The sequence below is a fragment of the Gymnoscopelus braueri genome (assembly GCF_963280865.1).
Source record: "Gymnoscopelus braueri genome assembly, chromosome: 9".
NCBI classification, from domain to species: Eukaryota; Metazoa; Chordata; class Actinopteri; order Myctophiformes; family Myctophidae; genus Gymnoscopelus; species Gymnoscopelus braueri.
This window is the reverse complement of record NC_137610.1, coordinates 5,538,683-5,564,490: the sequence shown is the minus strand read 5'-3', so window position 1 is coordinate 5,564,490 and position 25,808 is coordinate 5,538,683. Positions and strand designations below refer to the sequence as shown.

The 25,808-nt window shown below is 42.9% G+C and overlaps 1 protein-coding gene across 2 annotated transcripts; it reads left to right on the top strand.

Moving 5' to 3' along the window:
• rab3il1 (RAB3A interacting protein (rabin3)-like 1) lies at positions 1-23,587 on the top strand. Of its 2 annotated transcripts, none has more exons than XM_080438772.1 (10): positions 1-297; positions 5,865-6,054; positions 7,709-7,804; positions 9,333-9,410; positions 10,026-10,286; positions 17,788-17,916; positions 18,760-18,872; positions 20,875-20,974; positions 21,279-21,345; positions 22,420-23,587. In XM_080438772.1, exons 2-10 carry the CDS (start codon positions 5,893-5,895, stop codon positions 22,500-22,502), a joined length of 1,089 nt encoding a protein of 362 aa, XP_080294898.1. In that variant the 5' UTR covers positions 1-297; positions 5,865-5,892; the 3' UTR covers positions 22,503-23,587. The 2 variants fall into 2 exon arrangements, with proteins under 2 accessions (XP_080294898.1, XP_080294897.1); XM_080438771.1 differs by having other exon boundaries at positions 143-297; positions 22,417-23,587.
• Positions 23,588-25,808: the final 2,221 nt, after the last annotated feature.

Below are 25,808 nucleotides of genomic sequence, written 5' to 3'. Positions count from 1 at the left end.
GACAGGTTCTGATACTGTCTGTCTGTCTGTCTGTCTGTCTGTCTGTCTGCCTGTCTCTCTGTCTGCTTGTTGACTGTCTGTCTGTCTGTCTGTCTCTCTCTCTGTGTGTCTGTGTGTGTGTGTGTGTGTGTGTGTGTGTGTGTGTGTGTGTGTGTGTGTGTGTGTGTGTGTGTGTGTGTGTGTGTGTGTGTGTGTGTGTGTGTGTGTCAGTGTGTGTGTCAGACTCTCTGTCTGTCTGTCTGCTGTGGGTTGCTGGTTCTGAAGTTAAAGTGTTGGTTCTGAACAAACATACACGGGGTAAGCGGCACACTAACTCACACACACACACACACACACACACACACACACACACACACACACAGAGGTGGGGTGATTGCATTGTTGTTGTTGTTATGAATGTATGTATTATTGGACATAATGTGACATTTAGGATGTTGTTACAATGTTAGACATATTGTAACTTTAACATAAGGACACTTTGTAACATTCTGAGTCACAATGTTACAAAGTGTCCTTATGTTAAAGTTACAATCACAATTTATGTACACATTGTACATAACATTGTAACTTTAAAGGGACACATTGTACATTGTAACTTTAAGGAACGATTGCATAACATTGTGACATTAAGGCCATATTGTAGCCTTAGATCAGGGCTGCCAGGCTTAGATCAAGACTATCGTAGAAGTATTTGATCGATTTTGACATATTTTTTATATCTATGACTATGAATCTACCCCCCCAAGTTTCCACTGGAATGTCACCAGTAAAGTCTGTATTTCTCCAAACATGTATAAATGCTAAATATAAGGTTCTTAACAGCTTGTCTCAAATGTTAACTATGTGTCCAGAGTATTTGTGTAATGTATTAGTTCATATGTATCAATAAAGAAGTGTTTAATCCCCTTCTGTGGCCGATTCTGTCAGGGGTTCCCAATGGGTGGTAGGGACGGGGCGCATCCGGTGAAAGCCTGAATTACACTCAATGTAAACAGGAAGTAAACGAGGAAAAAGGCGTTCGGCCACAGACGGGATTAAAACACTTATTTATTGAAACATATGGACTAATACATTACACCGACACGCCGGACACCTAGTTAACATTTGGAATAAGCGGGTAAACACCTTATATTTATCATTTGTACGTAGAAATACGGGCTTTACTAGTGACAATCCAGGGCAATCTGGGAGGGTGGTCGCTAAGACTCGTAGATATAAAACATGTCCAAATCGATAAAATGTATCTACGATAGTCTTGATCTAAGTCTAGACAGACTGTAACATTAAAGGGACACTTTGTAACATTTAAGATTACGGAGCTTGATTAATGTAGTGCTACTTTAATTTGAGAATCTGTGTGTGAGAGAAGAGACAGGACGGGCGGCTGCCCCGTCTCGTTTGTGTGTGTGTGGGTGTGTGAGAAATACTCTCTCTCATATAAAAATCGCGCCGTCATTCCACGACCCCAAAATACGGAACATAGTGCGTCCCGTAACAGTTCAATACGGAACACGTCTTTTAGTTTCCAAATAAGGAACGATTCCGTATTTTACGGGACGGTTGGCAACCCTATAAGATGTCGCCATGCTGACCCAATTCAGAGAAACTAGGTGGGTTGGGAAATTGCTCACCGGGAGCGCACTCACTCACGTAGGCTATTAGTTTGTATTGGCCAGTGCGCTCGCAGTGCTTTATATCCAAACGCACCCAATGCCACCCATATTCAACTTTCAATTCAACATTTATTATAGTTTCAATTAATCACAAGTTTGTCTTCAAGTCACTTTAGATGTTATGATCGCTTTAGATGACTGAGAACATAAGACACTCCAGGCTGTGTTTTAAAACGTATTATTCTGATTAATGATGCATCTAAGACACATAGTTTTTTTTGGTAGCTTTTTAAATATCAGCCGCATTGTAAGCTTTTAGATCTGCAATTTCCGCAATTTCTTAATTTTTTGAAAGTATTTAATGATTAAATATGTCAGTCATTTTCTTTGTATTTAAGTTATTTGTAATATCTGTCCCGTGTAACTTCAAAGCCTAAACGCCAAACAGAAATGCAATTTCTATTCATAATGTTCCAGTGTTCAATGTCAAAAACAAAAATTAATGGTTAATCGCAATTATTTGAGTGACAATTAATCATCAAGCAACATTTCATAATGGTGACAACAAGCACAGCCATGCTGGTGGGAGCTGTTCCACAGAACTCTGCTAACATAACATGATACAACAATGAGATAATAGTAATAAAAAGTAAGAATAAAAAAAGATTAAAATAAAGATGATGATACTGAATGCAATAGAACTGAATGTTAGGGTCAGGGTCTCGTCTTAACCCATGAAAACTGGGAACGCATCTGTGTAACCACTTTAACCATTATTTTATACTTTATTGTAGCCTTAGATCAGGGCTGCCAGGCTTAGATCAAGACTATCGTAGAAGTATTTGATCGATTTTGACATATTTTTTATATCTATGACTATGAATCTACCCCCCCAAGTTTCCACTGGAATGTCACCAGTAAAGTCTGTATTTCTCCAAACATGTATAAATGCTAAATATAAGGTTCTTAACAGCTTGTCTCAAATGTTAACTATGTGTCCAGAGTATTTGTGTAATGTATTAGTTCATATGTATCAATAAAGAAGTGTTTAATCCCCTTCTGTGTTATTCATAATGTTCCAGTGTTCAATGTCAAAAACAAAAATTAATGGTTAATCGCAATTATTTGAGTGACAATTAATCATCAAGCAACATTTCATAATGGTGACAACAAGCACAGCCATGCTGGTGGGAGCTGTTCCACAGAACTCTGCTAACATAACATGATACAACAATGAGATAATAGTAATAAAAAGTAAGAATAAAAAAAGACTTTGGCGATTCAAAAAATTGAAGATCTACAAGCTCATAGCGCGGCTTGTAGATCTGCTTTTTTTTATTGTGAAACTTTGTGCAAATCTTTGAATATATATATATGTCACAGGGTGAATGGAGATCCAGGGTGATTGAAGACAGAGCGCTCGTTTTTAGGCACGGGGCTCCTTCGGGGCGAGGCGGGGCTTTTCGAGACAGGGTTTATTAGCGAGGCTCGCGAGGAGGAGGAGGAGGACGGCGCTGCGAGGCGGGGGGTTATTACGCGAGGCTCGCGAGGAAGAGGAGCCTCCTCCTCCTCCTCCTCCTCGCGTTTTAAACCGTCCCGTCCTCTCCTTCTCTCCTTCTCCTCCTCCTCCGAGGAGGAGAAGGAGAGCGCGGAGAGGCGGGGCTTTGATGCGCCGACGGAGACCTGTCTTTTGTTGTTCCCCCCCACATAGCAACCAGGAAGCTAAGCTAGGGGAACCATAATATCTATGAGGGGAACGCTGAACACGCGTTCACACGCACGGCGCGCCGACTTAGTGGAGCTTGAGGCCGAGGAAGCGCGCCCTCGCGCCTCCAGGCGCGAGTGCCCGCGGTGACCGGCCGACGCTCCACTAGTCGACTCAGCGCCGTTTGATTTGTAAACCGATAGGGACAGAATAGTTCTTTTCATGGATCACTGTGTGTGTGTGTGTGTGTGTGTGTGTGTGTGTGTGTGTGTGTGTGTGTGTGTGTGTGTGTGTGTGTGTGTGTGTGTGTGTGTGTGTGTGTGTGTGTGTGTGTGTGTGTGTGTGTGTGTGTGTGTGTGTGTGTGTGTGTGTGTGTCAGGGAGAAACTAAAACAAAAGCCAGCAGAACACAATAAAAGTATCTTAACAGTCCATTGAAAGCATGAGCGCGTGTGCGTGCGCGCGCATGTGTGTGTGTGTGTGACTGTGTGTGTGTGGGTGGTCACGGCCATATGTGCTTGTGCACAAGCCTGGCTTGTGGCTCCCTCTAGTGTTTCTTCTACAGAATTGCTGGGTGGGTAAAAACGAGCGAGCCTTCTTCAATCACCCTGGTTCTCCATTCACCCTGTAACATATATATATGTATATATATTTTAACATGTGTAACTCAAATATTTGCTTCTGGGGATTCTACAAATGTTCCCCAAAAAGTTTGTTTTGGGGGAAAAAAAGAATAATATCAGTGGTTCTCAAACCTTTTTCACGTCAAGGACCACCCACAATTATATGTATTTGTCCACGAACCCCCATCTCAAAATATTTTGTTCCAGAAGCAAAGATTTGAGTTAAAAATGTATCTACTGTACAGTGAGGAGAACAAGTATTTGATACACTGCCGATTTTGCAGGTTTTCCCACTTACAAAGAATGTAGTAGTATTTGTTATAATAGGTACTTACTGTAGGTAGGTACTTCAATCCAGAATCCAGAAAAACAAATCCAGAAAATCCTATTGTGTGATTTTTAAGTAATTAATTAGCATTTTATTGCATGAAATAGAAAAACAGAAAAACAGAACGTAATATTTGGTAAAGAAACCTTTGTTTGCAATGACAGTAGCCTCGATCTCCAGGCTTTTATTGTTTAGTGTTCTAAAAAATAAAAGCCTGGCCCAGCCCGTCGGTGTACTCGGTATGAGGAAGTGTTTCACTTCCCAACCAACCAGAGTGCAGTGGGCGTCGCTCGTAATATTGTGTTAACGGGGCGGGGGTTGACGGACAGATCGGTGAACCAAAGGGATCGGCCGCAATCTCTCGCCGGCTCTTTACACCCGCCCCTCTATACACGAAATCAGGAGCGTTGGGGCAGTCTACAATGACAGAGATCAGACGTTTCCTGTAGTTCTTGACCAGGTTTACACACACACACACTGCAGCAGGGATGTTGGCCCACTCCTCCATACAGATCTTCTCCAGATCCTTCAGGTTTCGGGGCTGTCGCTGGGCAACACAGACTTTCAGCTCCCTCCAAAGATTTTCTATTGGGTTCAGGTCTGGAGACTGGCTAGGCCACTCCAGGACCTTTTTAGATGAAGAGAGTTGGGACCACAGTCTCAAAGAAAACCATTAGTAACACTAACGACAGTGTATCAAATACCCACTGTATTTATTCAAAGATTTGCACATAATGTTCACGATGTTTTTTAGCCAAAGACATTTTAAGTGACACGGGTGTGTTCCCGGATTAAATGGGTTAAAGACACACAATATCTGTATCTTTTAGCAGCAGTGTCAAAAACGTGCAAGAGCAGAGAAACACGATATCCTGTATCTTTGTCTCTGCAGCAGCAGAGTGTCAAATGTACAGAGGATGCAGAATGCACACAGATACTGTTTTATGCGTTGTGTGTCTCCCTTCCTGCCATCTTCTGTCTCCATTGAAGACCGGGAACGCATCTGTGTGTCATTTTAAGATTTCTTTGCCCATTCAAAAATAGCTGATCTACAAGCTCCTAGCGCGGCACCGAGTGCCGCGCTAGGAGCTTGTAGATCTGCTATGTTTGAAAAATCGTGAAAATGTGTGCAAATCTTTGAATATATATATATTTTCAAAGCGAAAATTTTTAACAGATCTACAAGCTCATAGCGCATATCTACTATTTTTTAATAGCCAAAGAAATCTAAAAATGACAGATTCTTTCCCGGTCTAAATGGGTTAAGAGAGCATGTGATCCTATAGTTTACTGAGACACTACACTGTCTCTCTGTATTCTATGATCCTATAGTTTACTGAGACACTACACTGTCTCTGTATTCTATGATCCTATAGTTTACTGAGACACTACACTGTCTCTCTGTATTCTATGATCCTATAGTTTACTGAGACACTACACTGTCTCTCTGTATTCTATGATCCTATAGTTTACTGAGACACTACACTGTCTCTCTGTATTATATGTGTTTACCTTGTTTATTGTAAGTCACTGTGGTTAAGAGTGTCTGATAAATGACTACATTGTAAACTATGCTTTGTGTTGTTGTTGTTCCAGGTTGGTCGACCTGGACACCCAGCCCAACATGGAGGAGGGGGAGGGGCCGGGCCGGGCCGACGCCCAGCCGCAGGCGGAGCATCACGACGATGATCACCATGGCAACGTGTCGCGTCTGCGGAGCTCCTCGCTGGAGATCCGAGAGAGAGGCTCCGAGATCCTCCGACAACAACTGGACACCGCACAGAAGGTTCTTATCAACACGCACACACTCACTCACGCATGCATGCATGCATGCATGCACGTGCACACATAGACATGAAAGTGGGCTTGAGCACCTGCCCTTTTACCCGTCGGTAAAAAAGTGTCCTCTCCAGACTAGAAAAATAAAATAAAAATCGCCCAAAAAAACGCCAAAAACAAATTTCAACTGCCCCTAGCGGCCTAACGGTGAGGCCGACGGAAATGGCAGTGGATGTGTTGGATGCAGCTCAAGGTATCTGAGTGAATTTTACTCAGGTATCTAGTTTGTCTCCGTCCGACCTTCCTAGCCCGAGTTATTAAAGAAAAACGGGTGACAATGGCCAAAACGTAATCGAAAATCGGTGATTGAAAATTGTTTTGGTCATTATCTCTGGAACGGAAGGTCCAATCTGCTCAGTTCAAATCTTGTTGGATGTGTGACTTTGAGGACATTAAATACGCAATGACAACCGTGTGTGTGTGTGTGTGTGTGTGTGTGTGTGTGTGTGTGTGTGTGTGTGTGTGTGTGTGTGTGTGTGTGTGTGTGTGTGTGTGTGTGTGTGTGTGTGTGTGTGTGTGTGTGTGTGTGTGTGTGTGTGTGTGTGTGTGTGTGTGTGTGTGTGTGTGTGTGTGTGTGTGTGTGGCCATCACCATTGATAATGCATCACCATTGATAATGCTGTGGTGACGTCAACTCGGACTGCGAAGAATCTGGGTGTGACCTTGGACGATCAACTGTCGTTCTCGGCTAACATCGCATCAGTGACACGGTCCTGCAGATTCCTCCTCTACAACATCAGGAGGATTCGCCCCTTCCTCACTGAGAAGGCAGCGCAGGTGCTCATCCAGGCTCTTGACATCTCCCGCCTGGACTACTGCAACTCCCTCCTTGCTGGTGCTCCGGCATCAGCCATCAGACCTTGTTCAGAAAGCTGCGGCTCGTCTGGTGTTCAACCGCCCCAAGTTCTCCCACACAACTATCCTTCTCCGTTCTCTGCACTGGCTCCCCGTAGCGGCTCGCATTCAGTTTAAAACCCTGGTGCTAGCCTATAGGGCAGTGAAAGGAACAGCTCTTTCTTACCTCCGGGCTATGGTCGTTGCCCGACCACTTCGGTCTGCCACCTCGGGGCGACTGATTGCCTCGTCACTCAAGGGTCCTTCTGGTCGATCGACACGGTCACAACTTTCTTCTGTTCTGGCCCCACAGTGGTGGAATGAACTTCCCACTGATGTCAGGACAGCAGAGTCACTGCCCATCTTTCGCCGCAGGCTGAAAACCCACCTCTTCAGGAAACACTACCCTTCCTCTTTGCCTGGCCTACTTGTTGTTAACTAGTTGTACGAACTCTTGTTTTATTTTTTGTATTGTTTTATTGGATCTTGTTTGCTCATTTGATTTTGCTATTTTGTCTCATCTGTTTAAGAAAGTAGGTAGCTGATATATTGCACTTTTACCTTAGCGCTAGGTATACTCTTGGTTGCTTGTTTTTGCAGGAAATGCACTTAAGACTTCTGGTGATTAGTAGTTTCGTTCCCTACCTATGTTGAATGCACTTATTGTAAGTCGCTTTGGATAAAAGCGTCTGCTAAATGACTGTAATGTAATGTAATGTGTGTGTGTGTGTGTGTGTGTGTGTGTGTGTGTGTGTGTCTCCATACAGGAGCTCCAGATGAAGGGGGAGGAGTGTGAGCGTCTGTCTCAGGTCAGAGAGCAGTTGGAGGCGGAGCTTGAGGAGCTGACCGCCAGTCTGTTTGAGGTCAGCTGACACGTTGACCTATTGACCTGTTTTGAATTCAATGCTTCATGGGGTGTTTAATTGATATAAAATAAGTTAAACATAGATTTCATAGATAGCTTCATAGACTTGTTTGACAGACACTGTCATCAGTGTTGTGTCAATTAATATTATCCTTTATTTGTTTACACGTTATCTTAAACCTGCGACACTTAATAGTGAACTTGACCTTTGACTCTGTACTGAAAGTAGCCGATAACAGCGGTTCAGTGAATATTTCCTACTCAAACGCTAACAGAAACTCCTGAATGAATGAACAGTCTTTCAGTCATATCTCTCCCTCTCTCTCTCTCTCTCCAAACAAACATCTCAGGGAGAGAAGGAGGCTCCTCTCTCCTCAACACTAGAAGCCTCATCAACACACCCACTGGGTTAGCCATGGTTCACATGACGCTCGTCTGTCACGAGCGCCATGGCGGAACTTAAACCTGGTTTTGGCACCTTCTCCATTTACAACCCGTACATCTACATAAACGTTCACATTTCAAATATAAAGTGCAGACCCCACGGCCATGGATGTTACAATTTGAATCGGGCGGGTCTAAGTACCCGTATCTTCCGTTTAAAAAGCATTTTAATCCGATCGGCGGCCATTTTCTCATAGTTCAATAGAGAGTGTGCAATACACCTCCCAACCGATTGGGTCGCGTAGTTGAAAGCATATGGAGAACATTGTGTGTGTGTGTGTGTGTGTGTGTTAAAATGCTTTTTATTGAACAATACGGAAGATACGGGTACTTAGACCCAACCGGATGTAAATTGTAACGACCGTGTCTGTGGGGTCAGTACATTATATTTGAAATGTGAATGTTTATGTAGATGTACGGGTTGTAAATGGAGAAAGTGCCAAAACCAGGTTGAATTTCCACCATGACTGTCATGATATGACATTCATGTTTCAGGGCTAGCACTGGCTAATTGAAAATATGACCAGTGTCACCTGGTCCATTCACACATTAACCCGTTTGGTTTGAGTTTGACATTTACACACTTTACTGTAACTGAAAAGAAGCTTGGAGGGTAAAGTCTGTTGCATCATGTCAGGTTCTACTGAGTCAGACATTACATTTTGTGTTCACACATTCCGACCAGTGTTGCCAGATTTCACGAGAGAAACAAGCAACCAGGTCTATGAAAACAAGCCCAAAAGAAGTGACTTGGCCACAAGAGAGCGCGCGCACGCACGCACACACACACACACACACACACACACACACACACACACACACACACACACACACACACACACACACACACACACACACACACACACACACACACACACACTGGTGTCTATATATATATATATTAATATGTGTTAAGATACTGTGTTAACAGCACTGTGGTATTTGACCATTCTATACCTTTAGTAGTTAAACTGATACAAATGTTTACCTCAGAAAATATGAAATGATGTTGAGATAGGATAACCAACTGAAACACTATCTCCTCTCCTCTCCTCTCCTCTCCTCTCCTCTCCTCTCCTCAGGAGGCTCATAAGATGGTGCGTGAGGCTAACGTCAAACAGGCAGCAGCAGAGAAACAGTTAAAAGAAGCTCAGGGGAAGGTTTGTCTCTCATCATACATATATTAATGTCTGACTGTACTCATTCAAGTATTCAATCAATAAAAAAATATATAGATTTCTTGCTTGACCATGTCTTTGATTGATTGATTATTTTATTAGGCAAAAAATGTAAACAGTACAATTACATTTATAATACTTTGTCTAAAAGGTCCGTCCAAAAAAGTCCTTGCGGTCTTGTTTCCATTGAGGTCCTTGGTATTCAATTCATAGACATATATAGTAGCAACCAAACAGTTCAAATATCAACACAAAAATACAGAAAAAATAACACTATATGTACAAACAAAACTAAAATGCAGAAAAAAGTAACATATGTACAAAAAATGGGGGGGGGGTCGTCTGTGTAACGCGAAAATGGTACTACCTCCTCTTTTGGCGAGGTGAGTTTTAAAGGCTGTTTTAAAAGAGCCCAGCGAACTGCATTTTTTGAGGGATGGGGTTAGACTATTCCAAACCTGGGTGGCAGTGCTGTAGAAGGAGAATTTGCCCATGTTTGTTTTATGGGTAGATGGTACCAGATCGTTGTTAACGCTCCCTCTAGTTTTGTGACTGTGGGTGTCACTAACTTTTTGGTCTGTGTTTGTTCTGGTTCAGATCGACGTCCTACAAGCGGAGGTGGTTGCTCTGAAGGCTCTGGTCCTGACCTCCACCCCCTCCTCACCAAACCGCCAGCTGCACCCCCAGCTGCGGTCCCCCGGGCTCAGCAGCAGGGGTCCTCACAGACGGGGAGGAGGGGGGGCCCACGTCCGCAACAAGAGCGCCAGCGGGGTCCTCCTCCCAGGGGGTGGGTGGGGGTCCACGGACCCGGACCCCTCTTCTGTGTCGGCGCAGACCCCCCTGACCGAGGACAGAGAGGTGAGATGATTGGTCAAACCCACATAACTCTTTGCCTGCCTCCGACGAGTTCCCTCGTCAGATTATGCTAAGGCGCAGCCTGCCACTGACGCCTGATTTGGGAACCAACCGGAGCTTTGGGCAAACCACGCCCCCGGAGGTGGTATAGTAATAGAATGATGCATTATATTATAATTATATAGTGTATATTCAGTGGTGGAAAAAGTACTCACATTTCTTACTTAAGTAAAAGTATCAGTACTGCAATATAGAAATACTCTGTTCCGGAATTCAGTCCGGAATTCAAAATTTACTTGAGTAAAAGTACGAAAGTATTGGTATCAAAATATACTTAAAGTACAAAAGTAGAAAGAAGTCATTATGCACAATGTCCCATTTCACAAGTTTCAAATGTATAACATGTATAAAAATCTCTTGAAAATAGCAATTCTACAAGCTTACTATGCGTCGCGATGCAACGCATTGTGAGCTTGTAGATCGTCTATTTTCAAATGGCCGAAATGTATATATGGCTGAAGTGGTTAATGTATGTTTTGTGATAATAATGTAAATCTACAAAGTAACTAGTAACTACAGTTTTCAAATAATTGTAGTGGAGTAAAAGTACTATATTTGCCTCTGAGATGTAGTGGAGTACAAGTAAAAGTACTCCAGTAAAGTAAAAATAGCTCAAAATTTTACATAATTACAGTACTTGAGTAAATGTACTTAGTTACTTTACACCACTGTGTATATAGGTGGGCCTGGCTGTACGTTATGCCATGCAGTCAGGACACTTAAAAAAAACAATTACTTGTGCATGTGTGCAGTAGGATGCAGGGATTAACAGAGCTGTTCTGCAGCCTAAAATCTCTTCATTCCACTTCACACATATCGCTAAATATCAATCTATAGAGTACAGAAGTCCTGACGTCACTCGTTCATTCCCTGGTTCGTAAAGTAATTTTGCTATGGAGAATAACATTGGGTCATCTTAGAATCGTCTCATATAAGAATCGTGGTCCAAAAATAAACAAACTGTCTCGGCGATATCGTCAGGGAGGTGGTTCTGTATCGTTTATGATAGTCAGTCACTCATATTTGAAACAGTCTGCTTCTGGCGAAAATGTAACTAATTCGTCGGAAGTAACATTAGCGTTTTCTCACCGTCAGTTGATGGTTCATATCCATAAGAGTCAAACCGCCGGGGTCATTTGTTTATTTTTGGAACACAGTTCTTATTTGACGCGATATTAAACACGTCTATGGGAATTCAGAACGGGGGGGGGGGATGGGAAACTGCGAGCCAGGTAGGATGTGTAAATTACGTCAGACTTCGGTGCTCTATAGTATTATATTATAAAATAATGCATGCCCCATTTTCCTGTACAGTTTGCGGTATGTACCGTTCTCAGTCACGTGAGATAATATATGCTCCTGCATCCGTACTTATCTCCTCCCTCCACTCCAAACATAATCTTAAATATCACCTCGTTCTTTTTTTTTTAAACGGTGGTGGTGCGCTCTCTCTCTCTCTCAATGTTAAAGCAAGCTCGCTTTACCCAGCAGAGAGCTCCGGGGGCGTGGTTTGCCCAAAGCTCCGGTTGGTTCCCAAATCACGCACCATTGACGGGTTTTTGAGTTTTCAGTGAGGGGGGAGGGATCATTACATTTCATTACAGTCATTTAGCGACTTACAATAATCCCCGAAGAAGAGTACACCCAGATATCACGTGATCACAACAAAATGGAGCTGGTTTCGTTTAGTGTTATGGGATTTACAGCAGTATAAAAGTCCCTTTTTCTTGTCCCTTTCTGTTGTTTTTGGCGAAAACAAGCCACATTCAACTGGCCATAACTATGGAATGGATAACCACGACTGGACCGTTTCCCCCCCCCCGATTCTACGAGACCCCCGTGCATGTAATGAGGCGATCGCTGTGTTAACACCTGTTATGTCTCACGTCTCAACTCTTACACTGTATCTTAACACTTATTTCTGAATGATCTCTTAACTCTTACCTTTGATCTCTTGCCTAATCATAAGTGGTGGAAAAAGTACTCAAATTCTTTACTTAAGTAAAAGTAGCAATACTGCAATAAAGAAATACTCTGCTACAAGTCCAGAATTAAAAATGTACTTGAGTAAAAGTACAAAAGTATTGGCATCAAAATGTACTTAAAGTACCAAAGTACAAAAACATTTGAAAATAGCCGATCTACAAGCTCACAACGCGTCGCGATGTGACGCGTTGTGAGCTTGTAGATCTGCTATTTTCAAATAGCCTAGGTATAAAAATAGGGCTAAAGAGGTTAATGTATGTTTTATAATGTAATAATTTATATCTGAAAAGTAACTAGTAACTAAAGTTTTCAAATAATTGTAGTGGAGTAAAAGTACAGTATTTGCCTCTGAGATGTAGTGGAGTAGAAGTAAAAGTATTGGAAATTGTAAATAATCATGTAAAGTACAAATACCTCAAAATTGGACTTAAATACAGTACTTAAAGGAGAATTCCGGACAAATTAGGTGTTATTTTTGATGTCTCGTTACTCACCTAGCGACGTGAAAAGTGCCGTTCATTTTTTCCATATATTCCCCTGTCGTCATTTTTTAAACCCCCTCCGTTGTCATAATGGGAGCGCGTGGGTAAGGGAAATTCGTCTATTATAACCGACGCAAAGTTGTTTTTTTCTCTACTAGTATTGATAGTAGAGTCTCATGATAGTCAAACATGCGTTGAAACTATCTGCGAGGCTGCCGTCAATGGCGAACGATTTAACACTGGTTGCTTGTTTCTTCCAGAACCTGGCAACTCGTGTTGCCAGAATTTGGAAACAAGCAACCAGTGTTAAATCGTTCGCCATTGACGGCAGCCTCGCAGATAGTTTCAACGCATGTTTGACTATCATGAGACTCTACTATCAATACTAGTAGAGAAAAAAACAACTTTGCGTCGGTTATAATAGACGAATTTCCCTTACCCACGCGCTCCCATTATGACAACGGAGGGGGTTTAAAAAATGACGACAGGGGAATATATGGAAAAAAAGAACGCCACTTTTCACGTCGCTAGGTGAGTAACGAGACATCAAAGATAACACTTAATTTGTCCGGAATTCTCCTTTAAGTAAATGTACCTAATTACTTTCCACCTCTGCTAATCATTTGGGCTCCATCACACAGCAGCACCAACACCCATGTGTGACACAGTCTGATTAAAGGTTTAGGTTGTGTAGTTATTTATTTATCTGGTCATGATGGAACTACAATCTCAAATAGTCGCTTCGTTGATTAGAAATCTAAACGAGCCAACACATTGATTCACAAGGAGGATCTTTGAGTCTCCTACCCGAGACATTAGCATTTTTCCGCCGGTCATCAAATTATTGTCTCAGGAATGTGACAAAAACAAGAAAATCTCCATGAATTCAAGGCTTCATGGGGTGTGTAATTGATAGAAAATAAGTCATTTTTTGGGTGAACTTGTCCTTTAACACATTCCATGCCAGAGTTTAATCTCATAATGTACTCACCAGTGCCAGCGTTTTATTGTTGTTTTTTAGTTTTTTTCATGTCGCCACAGACCTCGCTAAATAAGTTAAAAGTGCGCGTTCATTTGGTTCTAAACACACAGCGGATCCGTGAGAAACGGCGAGCGAAAACAGTTTCCAAATCCGTGCCGCCATCTTGAAGCTACAGCCGATGAACGGTAAACAGTGATCAGCGAGGAGAAAAACAACAACCAGAGAAAATCGAGTTTTAAACAGGATCCCAGACAGGAAGCGGATACGATCGAAAAAACCGGAACCCGAATAATTCCGTTTCCGACCGGAAACCGGAAACGGAAATGGATCAAAAAAATTCGGAAAGTGCACCTGGGGCACTTAACATGGGAATCGGCGGTTCGCGTAGATCTACGCGACTGGCACGCTGCGGCTTTAAATAGGTTCGCGTAGATCTACGCGACTGGCATGCAATGTGTTAAGGAGGATGATTAATAAACACAACAGTTTGTATACTGCACACTGGACAGGGTTTCAGAATGACACATTATGGTCAGAATTCTCATTGGTTTATGAGCTAAGAGAGGATGGAGCACCAATACATGGAGTAACATCATGACTACAACAATAATATATTAATATAATATTAATATATAATAATATAATAACTACACAAGCCAAACCGCTACGTAAGGGTCAATGTGCCATTTTCCTCTTTTTCTGTCTGTCTGTCTGTCTGTCTGTCTGTCTGTCTGTCTGTCTGTCTGTCTGTCTGTCTGTCTGTCTGTCTGTCTGTCTGTCTGTCTGTCTCTCTCTCTCAGAGTGTATCTACTCTGATGTCTCTCTTCCAATGTGTGTTTCCCGCCCGTTCTGTCAGGACCTCTATGGTCAGGACCTCTAGGAAGAGGGCTGGGCCTCGGCCTCTCATCGTACAGGTAACCACACCCCCTTAGACCAGGTGTCACACTGTGACCACACCCCTTTAGACCACCTGACAGGTTGATATGCATATTTGATTGTTAATGTTTAGTTGATCTGGGACAAATCCTCAGTAAGAGTCCATTTGGACCCATGGTGGTCCCACATTGAGAAACATTGTTCTACAGATTTGTTCTGACTAGACCATACCCGTCGGGGGATATGAACACCCAAAGTATGTGCAGTGTGGGTTATGCGCTGTGCACAGACAGTACATCAGGGATGGAAAGTGACTTTGTCCTTGGTACCTGCAACACTTACAACACACACACTCACGTGTCCCGTCGCCGCGGCACGAAGCCACAGAGAACACACACACACACCAGGGATTCCGTTAGCCGGTATTTACCGGCCATTGACCGGTAAAAGTTTTAATTGGCCGGTAATTATAAACACCACCGGCCACCGTGGCCGGTTGGGAAAATGGTGTTATTAGGCTATTTTATCATTTAAGCCTATTATTAATATTATTATTTGGATAAAGTAGTTGGCTACAAACAACCATTAAAATCATAATCATTTAAAGTTTTTTTTATCATGATCTGACTGTGGTTTAATTCCCGACAGCCTGCTCTGCTGCGCACTGCAGTAGTAGATTCGCCTATTCGTTGTACGATGGTGTCGCGCATTGAAAATATCAGAGCTACAATCTCACAACACGTTGCAACGCGCTGCGTTGTGAGCTTGTATGTGTGCTATTTTTGATACGCCACAAAACAGCTGATAGACAGACACAGCTGTGTCTCCTCCTCATCAGCCAGCGTGGTTCGCTCGCGTGTGTTGATAAACAGAACCGGGATTTTCCGAGGTGATAGAATCTGAACCAAACCGGACCCAATTGTCGATAAAGGGACCCGAACCAGAACACGTGTGGGTCGTGGATATTATGCAAGCACAGTGACTGTCTGTCTGCAATGGATAAAGTGGTGAAAGTTGGGCGACAGTGTCGCGCATGGAAAGGCTCTGCCGCAGCTCGCCCCAAAACACCCTCGCCCCCATTTTTCAGGCGGACCAGCGGTTCTTGTATTATTGTATTTGTTTTATTGAGGATAAGGGTAGAAATAGGTTTAGGATTAGGTATAGTTTTACTGAGGTTAAGATTAGGAATAAGGTTAGGTTTAGGCATAGTTTACTGATATGTTTAGGAATACCAGGCGAATACAGCCGGATTTTCCCCGGGGCGACTGTGTTTTGGGGCGAGCGGGCGGTATTAGTTGCGCAGCAGTTCACTCATGCCCACTTTATTCATTTCATTTTTGGCAAGCGACATCTCTGCATGATATAGTAGATCATATAATTTAGTTATCTATAAAAACAGGAACAGATTGCATCTGTGATAAAGTGGAAAGAAGCGCAGCTCTAAAGTAACAAGGTGTAATGATCAGTTGGGTGCATGTATGCAGTGCAAACGCCCATGTGACGTTAATTATAATATATGGCCGGTAAATTTATTCTTTGGCCGGTAAAATATAATCCTGCGCATGTGACGTTAATTATAATATATGGCCGGTAAATTTATTCTTTGGCCGGTAAAATATAATCCTGCTGGCCCAAAAAATGCCTAGCGGAAACCCTGACACACACACACCCGCTCATAAACAGTTTCAACAGCCGGAGCCGTCCCCCGTCACGAACACACACACACACACACACACACACACACACACACACACACACACACACACACACACACACACACCACGGTACATCCTCATGCGGCCAGAGCCGTCGTGAAAACAAACAGCCCCGTCGCGAACACAAATAATCTACTTTCTGATGCGTGCCTCCCCAGCGCGCATGCGCACGTGCGTGGCCGCACATACACGGCCGCGGACCTGAGCGAACAGACAGACACACTAGCCGCTTATTATAAGCAACTTTGCTCTCTTTGTTTGGGCTTGTTTTCATAGACCTGGTTGCTTGTTTCTCTCGCGAAACCTGGCAACCCTGTAAAAATGCATTCACCCCATAGGTTGGGGGGGGGGCTATAACCATAACGACAGTCCCATCAGCCGAGACGAACTCAGAATGTCCGTTGTTTACAGCAAAACGCAAATAAACATGTTAAATTGTGGCGAAGAGAAAAACAGGCTTCCTCACAGTGTGCATGCTAATGATGAATGGCTGTGTACAAGTGCAGAGCAATGGCTTCAGCCACTGAGGAGAACAGACAGACAGACTGACTGACATTCCTAAAATGATATGTAGGATATGTAGGATTGTTGCTGTAAGCAGACGCAATAATATTGTCCGTAGTTATGTTATTGTCTCCGCCAGGCCGAAGGCGTTTTCGCCCTTGTCTGTGTGTGTGTCCGTGTGTCATTCCGTCTGTGAGCAGCTAATCTCCGACACCGATTGGACCGATCGGCATGAAACTGTGCACAAATTTCACGCTAATCGGTACTCAGTATCTCTATAGTCATGTGATCAAGACAGATCTGTCGGACATTTCATATTCCATCCTGATTGGCTAAGATTGCGGCTTACAAAGTTTGCAGGAGTCACTCGTTTTGAACGAAATGCCTCAAATCATGAACTAGCAAGGTTGGGCCCATAGTGAAAAAGAATAAAGTCTGCACACTGGTAGTTGCAAAAAGCTCCAGAATGTATTGCTCGTCAACGTTTCGGCCTGTTCAGGCCTTCATCAGGACATAGTGATGGGCCCATAGTGATGACATCATCAGCACCAACCACAGGAAACGTTACATATTGATTATTCGAATATGTTTTTAAAAGTCAACCATGTGAAGAAGAAGATAAGTGGGAAAACTGCATTGTTATACGTGTTTAAATCCCTCAACCAAACCAGCTAATCATCTTGTGTGTGTGTGTGTGTGTGTGTGTGTGTGTGTGTGTGTGTGTGTGTGTGTGTGTGTGTGTGTGTGTGTGTGTGTGTGTGTGTGTGTGTGTGTGTGTGTGTGTGTGTGTGTGTGTGTGTGTGTGTGTGTGTGTGTGTGTGTGTGTGTGTGTGTGTGTGTGTGTGTGGGGGGGGGGTGTGTGTGTGTGCGCGCGCGCGCGCGTGTGCCTGTGCCTCCAGATGGACTCAGTCCTCTATGCAGAGTTCCTGTCTTGGAGAGAGCGTCCCGTTCTGGAACCTTCCTCTGCCTTCCTGGGGAGGGTCTACCGAGAGGACATCAGACCCTGTCTGTCCTTCACACGCTCTGAGGTCAGAGGTCAACGCCCGTTAGGGGTGTAACGATCACGCTGGCCAAGACCTAGCCGGTTGAGTGTCTAAACAGAAGTACTGGAGTATGGCGGAAGTATACCGCCCAAGGAAAATGACGTTGAGGCTTTACAAAATCTGTTTACATTCTCCATGAATAAAACAAGTGTTGTGATTGGTCGACAAAGATCGTTTCCGGGGGAAATAGGTGCGTCAGAAGTCGCGCTCCTAAAGACACTCTCTGCATTAACCCATTCTGGGCGGGAACCCCTATTTGTAACTATACCTTTCAGGACGGGAACCCCTTTTGGGGTTCTTGTTGCTATGTACAGTATAGCAACATACATTTGTTGTAATTTTTGAATAAATAATTGAGGTTTTTCAGAAAAGGATTAAAGGATTTAGAAGGCGTTTTTAGAAACGGCCTCAGGTCTAAATGGGTTAAATGGTGACCAGGTTAAATGGTGACCAGGCTTTTCTCCTCGTAGATGAGTAAGGCTGGGAACGAGGCTATGTAACAATATGTCTCATTACACGGCTTGGTTGAATGCTTGATTCTGATTGGTCAGTCGCTGAATTCATGTGGTCTGTTATTTTTGAATAATGGCCGATGAGCTCAATAGCAGACCTCTGTCTAATGGGTTCACAAACTTTTCAGGCCGAGACCCCCCCCAAAATAATCATATTTGAACTGGAGACCCCCCAAAATAATCATATTTGAACTGGAGACCCCCCAAAATAATCATATTTGAACTGGAGACCCCCCAAAATAATAATATTTGAACTCAGTTGGTCCAGAGTGTGTATTAATAGTTGTGTATTAATTAGTGTTGTTGTTTGTTACAGTTATCTCAGTTGGTCCAGAGTGCGGTGGAGAACAACTCACTGACCATTGAACCAGTGGGCGTGGCCTCTGTTCCTGTGGTCAAAGCCAGCGCCGTGGAGTGTGGAGGACCCAAGTGAGTCTTTATTATTATTATTATTATTATACATATAAAATAATAATACTGTGGAGTGTGGAGGACCCAAGTGAGTCTGAACAAAAAACAACACAATACAAAAATGTAATAAAATGAATGAATAAAGTAATTGAAAAAACAATTACAAATACTGCCCTCACGTAATGAATCTAACATGGTTAAAATGGAGTTTGAAGTTACAATGGGTTTGTATAGGAAGGGGGCGTGTCTGATAGAATGAATATCAAATGTCTAAATACTGAATCAAGCTACTTAAAAACTGTCTGGAGGTGAAACAGTAGAGTAGACGATAAAATGACCCCAAACATGTTGGAAAGTGAAATATCACTTTAAACTATCTTCTACTTGAGGCAGCCAGGGTGCTGGGCTCAGTGGGCTGGACCCCACAGTGTCTTTACCATAGAAATGCATCAGAAAGTCACTGGCAGATAAAAAACAAAACCAAAAAAAAAAACGCTTTCTTCTGGGTTCATAATTGTAATCAGTGTTTTGATGTGAAATGTCTCCCCCTAGTGGCTGTAAAGCAGCGATAGAAACGTAAGTCCTGACCTGACAAATCACTTCATAAAAGCTGCAATACAAAACTTATAATGAATATAACTTTAACCAGTATGTGTATGACAGAGACTCTCTACTCTTCCATTGAGACATTTAGACTCCTGGTCTAGACTCTGGTGTTGGGCAGGACACCTACTGGTCTAGACTCTGGTGTTGGGCAGGACCCCTACTGGTCTAGACTCTGGTGTTGGGCAGGACCCCTACTGGTCTAGACTCTGGTGTTGGGCAGGACCCCTACTGGTCTAGACTCTGGTGTTGGGCAGGACACCTACTGGTCTAGACTCTGGTGTTGGGCAGGACACCTACTGGTCTAGACTCTGGTGTTGGGCAGGACACCTACTGGTCTAGACTCTGGTGTTGGGCAGGACACCTACTGGTCAACAAGTATAATAGCGTATGAAGCTCATCACACAATATCTCCCCTGGACAAGCGAGGGTTCCTCCTTCTCGGCGTGAGAGGTTGAAATGTAGGACACGTCACCCGGGTTCAAATCTCAGATAGGAGATGAAAAGTTAAAGGATTGCAGCTTGAACCTTGTTCTCGAGCATGAAGGAACGACCCCCCCCCCCCCCCCCCCATCATGGATGCATGATGTAAAAATAACACCAGTGGTGTAAAGTAACTGAGTACATTTACTCAAGTACTGTACCTAAGTACGATTTTGAGGTACTTTTACTTTACTGGAGTATTTCCAATTGTCTATACTTTTACTTCTACTCCACTACATCTCAGATCTCTCAAACTTATTTGAAAACTTTAGTTACTAGTTACTGTAATTATTACATTATAAAACATACATTAACCACTTTAGCCCTATTTTATACCTAGGCTATTTGAAAATAGCCGATCTACAAGCTCACAACGCGTCACATCGCGACTCGTTGGGAGCTTGTATTGATACTTTTACTTAAGTAAAAAATTTGAGTACTTTTTCCACCACTGGATAACACTTAGAAAACTCACAGTTTGTCTATTTATTAGTGTCTGATGTGTTCAGTTGGTGTGCAGTTAGATGAAAGGATGAGGCCAGCATGTTTTGATATTTGCACCATGGTCGGTCACACATGCCCTGCATACGCATCATAGAGCCAATATACTGTATGTGAGTGTGACCGCACACTAACTCTTCTTCTACTGTCTACTGTTTTGAAACCTCTTCTTCTTCAGTGCTTCAATATGTGGCGCGTGTTGTAGTTCCATCCGTCTGCATTCACAACCACAGACAGACAGACAGACAGACAGACAGACAGACAGACAGACAGACAGACAGATAGACAGACAGACAGACAGACAGACAGACAGACAGACGGTGTGTGTGTGTGTGTGTGTTGACGTTGTGTGTCTGTCCTCAGTGTTGTGTTATAGTGCGTGTGTTGACTTTGTGTGTGTGTTTATAATGTGTGTTGACGTTGTGTGTTACAGGAAGTGTGCGTTAAGTGGTTTGTCCCGTCTGTGTCTCCATCGCATCAAACTAGGCGACAAAGAAAACTACTATTACATCTGTCCTTCAAGCAGAGCGCGGGTAATCTATTACTATTACATCTGTCCTTTAAGGACCTTTATCTATTACTATTACACTGTCCTTTAAGGACCTTTATCTATTACTATTACATCTGTCCTTCAAGCAGAGCATGGGTAATCTATTACTATTACATCTGTCCTTTAAGGACCTTTACCTCTGCAGAATTGATACAGACACATTAATGTGTTTTATTATTAAAGATCTCATATTAATTATGTGATCTGCTCTCATGTTTCCTCCACCAGATCATCTCAGTGTGTCATTTCTTCTCATTATATTAATGGTCTCATGTTTCCTTCACCAGATCACCTCAGTGTGTAATTTCTTCACATATATTCGCTACATCCAGCAAGGCCTCGTCAGACATGATGGTGAGTTAAAGCAAACACAGAGGCATCTGGTACTTACAGTGAAACAAAGTCATGCTCTATACATATAATACAGTATTATATTTATTAGAGGGTCTGTACCCCCCCCCCCCCCCAAAACAAAACAAAACAAAACAAAGAAAACAACATTCTGTAGGTTTTTTATGCCTCCGCCGGCAGACAGCCGGCTTTATCATTTCGGGTTGTCCGTCCGTCCGTCCGTCCGTCCGTCTGTACATCTCTACAACGTACTTCCATCCCAACAGGAACCACTTGATGGAATTTCATGACATTTGGTCATGGTCACTGTGAAGAGCAGACCTCCAAGCTCACAACGATCACATCCGCGACACAATGTGAGCTTGCATGTCAGCTGTTTTCTCGGTGTGCAATACCGCTGCGGGTTGAAGTATTTTATGTCTCGCTAGGAGCGCGTCACCAGCCAACACACAAGAGGAGGTTGAATGAACTGAAACCAACAGATCCCCAAAACAACAGGTTTGGGGATCTGTTGGGAATTGATTACATGTAACCGTGCTGTCTCAACGTCTATAGCTCATTCAAAGCCCATCATGTCCATCTGACACGCCTGTTGACCATCTGTATGTTGTGTCCTTGTCTCCTCCTGTGTGGCAGAGTAGATGTTCTAACAACTTTGATGATGTAGAGAGCCACTATGTCCACACTCACTCCAGAGGGCCACATTGCATATACTGTTGGGCAGACTCTTATCTCTTATCTCCGTATTTTTTCTTAAATTAATGCTGTACTTACTTTTTCTGTCACACAAAAGTAAAATAGCATATCTACAAGGTCGCGTCACACCGCGACGCATTTTGAGCTTGTAAATCTGCTATTTTTTACAATGTTTTAATTGGAATCCTGAAAAGTTACATTTTGTCTCCTCCTGTGCAGCAGAGCAGATGTTCTAACATGTATGTTGTGTCCTTGCAGCAGAGCAGATGTTCTAACATCTGCATTGTCTCCTGTGCAGCAGAGCAGATGTTCTAACATCTGTATTGTCTCCTGTGCAGCAGAGCAGATGTTCTAACATCTGTATTGTCTCCTGTGCAGCAGAGCAGATGTTCTGGGAGGTGATGCGTCTCCGCCGTGAGATGACCGTCACCAAGCTGGGCTTCTACATCACTGACCAGAGCTAGCTCCGCCCCTTCTACATCACTGACCAGAGCTAGCTCCGCCCCTTGGATCACAGCTTTTTGTACTGGGAGGATGACTCTCTTTTTTTTTTTTTATCTGTTCATTTGACAGGTTTTAGTGCAAGTTCTGAGATCAAAACTAAAGAGGGAAACAGAGATGCTTTTGAGACACTTTTGCCTGTGCAATAAGAACCATTGTAACTATTACTTGACCAATAAGAAACATTGTAACTATTAGAGGACCAATAAGAACCATTGTAACTACTTGACCAATAAGAAACATTGTAACTATTAGAGGACCAATAAGAACCATTGTAACTATTACTTGACCAATAAGAAACATTGTTACTATTAGAGGACCAATAAGAAACATTGTAACCATTAGAGGACCAATAAGAAACATTGTTACTATTAGAGGACCAATAAGAACCATTGTAACTATTAGAGGACCAATAAGAAACATTGTAACCGGTACCAGACCTCACACAGCCCAACTGCTGTCTAGCCTATAGAGAACACAACATTGATAATAACCAGTAAATCATACGCATTTTTTCACATCACATTTCTCTTTTTATTAGGGTCTGGAGCTAAAACAGTTTGGGAGCCGGTGTTATGTTCTAGAGGCCTTATGTTGTTGGTATGGATGGAAACACTTTCCATATTTGTGCCTCCTGTATGAAATAACTTCATATGACAGGAGCATCACATCATTGTTCTTTCATTACTGGTGTATTGATATAACCATAGTTCTGGTATGCAGTTCTGTTTCAACCCCTGTTTTAGGTTAGGCTAAATTAATTTAGTTTCCCACAATTTATAATTTTTCTAAAATGTAGACTTTTTCTAAAATAGCTAAAAAAATTGCTGATTTACAAGCTCACGACCGCGTTGCATCATGAAATGTGCGTAAGTGGTTGAAAAGTATCAAACTGTAATAAAAGGCAACATGGTTGCAATGCACACAGCAGTTATAGCTGTAGTTAGTTAGGGTTAGTTCTGCAATCCTGCAATAATGATGAGCCATAAATTGACTTTTTGCACCAATCCAGTTCATAGACGTAACATGCAGTCTAGATACTGTAGGTCAGGGGTCTTCAACAGGGGGTCCGGGACCCCTAGCGGGTCCTCAGAGTTTCTACAGGGGGGCCGCCAAAATCTTTGTGTGATGGTAACTTTTTCCACTTGAACCCTAGCAGTGTCCCTATACTGGGGGAACAGTCGCCGAAAATAGCAGATCTACAAGCTCACAACGCAGCGGGAGCTTGTAGATCGGCTGTTTTCTGCTAAGGGGTCCCTGCTTCATCTGTCTCTCAGCTAAGGGGGTCCCTGCTTTATCTGTCTCTCAGCTAAGGGGTCCCTGCTTTATCTGTCTCTCAGCTAAGGGGTCCCTGCTTCATCTGTCTCTCAGCTAAGAGGGTCCATGCTTCATCTCTCTCAGCTAAGGGGGTCCCTGCTTCATCTCTCTCTCAGCTAAGGGGGTCCCTGCTTCATCTCTCTTTCTCAGCTAAGAGGGTCCATGCTTCATCTCTCTCAGCTAAGGGGTCTCTGCTTCATCTGCCTCTCAGCTAAGGGGGTCCCTGCTTCATCTCTCTCTCTCAGCTAAGAGGGTCCATGCTTCATCTCTCTCAGCTAGGGGTCTCTGCTTCATCTGTCTCTCAGCTAAGGGGGTCCCTGCTTCATCTCTCTCTCAGCTAAGAGGGTCCATGCTTCATCTCTCTCAGCTAAGGGGTCTCTGCTTCATCTCTCTCTCAGCTAAGGGGGTCCCTGGTCTGAAAAACCTTGAGGACCCCTGGTATAGGTAGTTTTGACCTGGTGGTCTGTGTCCAGACAGACTTTATGAAGGTACAAAAAATGAAGAATTATTATTCTGTCTCACAAAGTGCAATAATGTCTGATCTCTATGAACTGATGTGTAAATATAGACATGAATTATGTACCATATATAATTATACACACAATATGCACTCCATTAAAAGCTGACCAAACTTCTACGCATCTGTGTGTCATTTTTAGATAAAAAAATTGCAGATCTACACGCTCATGCCGCAAGATCTACAAGCTCTATGAGCTTGTAGATCTGCTAATTTTGAAAAATCTTGAACATTTGTGCAAATCTCATGTTTAATTTTGATGGGCTATTTATTTTGGACAATTATCCAAACAGCATCTTGCAAGACTATTTGTATATTAATACTAACCTGGAGAATTCTCTCAAGAGTTCAATCAAATAGTTGAAAATGTCGGGATATGTCACTCTTCCATTTAGTTGGGTTATTTCCCCAACTTACATTAAGGCAAGTTAATACAACAACGATAAAACCACACGTTTTCATTGTTCGAGTACTGTCGGAGCTCCCAATCAAATGTAGTGGGCGGGATTTACGTGTCTGACGATCCTTCCCCACTAGAAACAAACCAAAACTCATTTAACAATAGCGTCCTCGGAGCAGACAAAACCACGGAAAGATATTCACATTTTAACTTTCATCATAGAAACAAATGGGCTTATAACCAAAACGATCCATGTTGTCTGGGAGAAGTGGTGTTAGTGTTCCGTGTAGAAATATTGTTAGTGGGAATGAAAACATTAGTCGCACCACCGGAAGTGAAAGGCTGAAGGCAGACCAAAACCCCGGTTTCCTTGCGCACGTGTGCTACGTCGACTTCCTCCCAGACCCAAGTGAGATAGTAAAAAACAGCAGAGGGCGCTGTTTTTCCTTTTCATTTGGCGATGGGTTCCCAGATTGGCCCCGCACAGACTCGGCCAGGCCCAGTTTCACAGCAACACTTACTACAATTACAATAGCTTTGTACTGATTTTCTACTGTTTCTAATGTTAATCACCCTAGTAACTCAACCACTTCGGAGCTGCTTTTAGCCTTAGATGCATTTTCAATGCAAAGCATGGATTAATACCATGTAAGAGTGCAAGGATTGTTATAAATAAATGCTGATTAGGCTTATCAGATATGATAGCAGTGTTAACAGCGAGCATTCCTATATCTATTACAGAATAGTTTAAACTTGGTGTAGCAGGTCGGTATGAATTTATCTATCTATATAGTAGTCCGTGAGCCAGGGGGGTTGGTCAGTACCATCTGAGGGGAATAATGCTCATAGTGATTTTTGTCAAGGTATGCATGTCTAGAGTTAGAAAATATGTGATAGCCTTGCACCAATGGTAGCTTTATGGGTGCTATCATGCATTTTATTTTATAACACGAGGCGAAAATGACATGGGTCAATCTATGAAAAATACTATTAACCCCCCCAAAAAAATATACAAAAGGTTTTTCAATTGGTTCT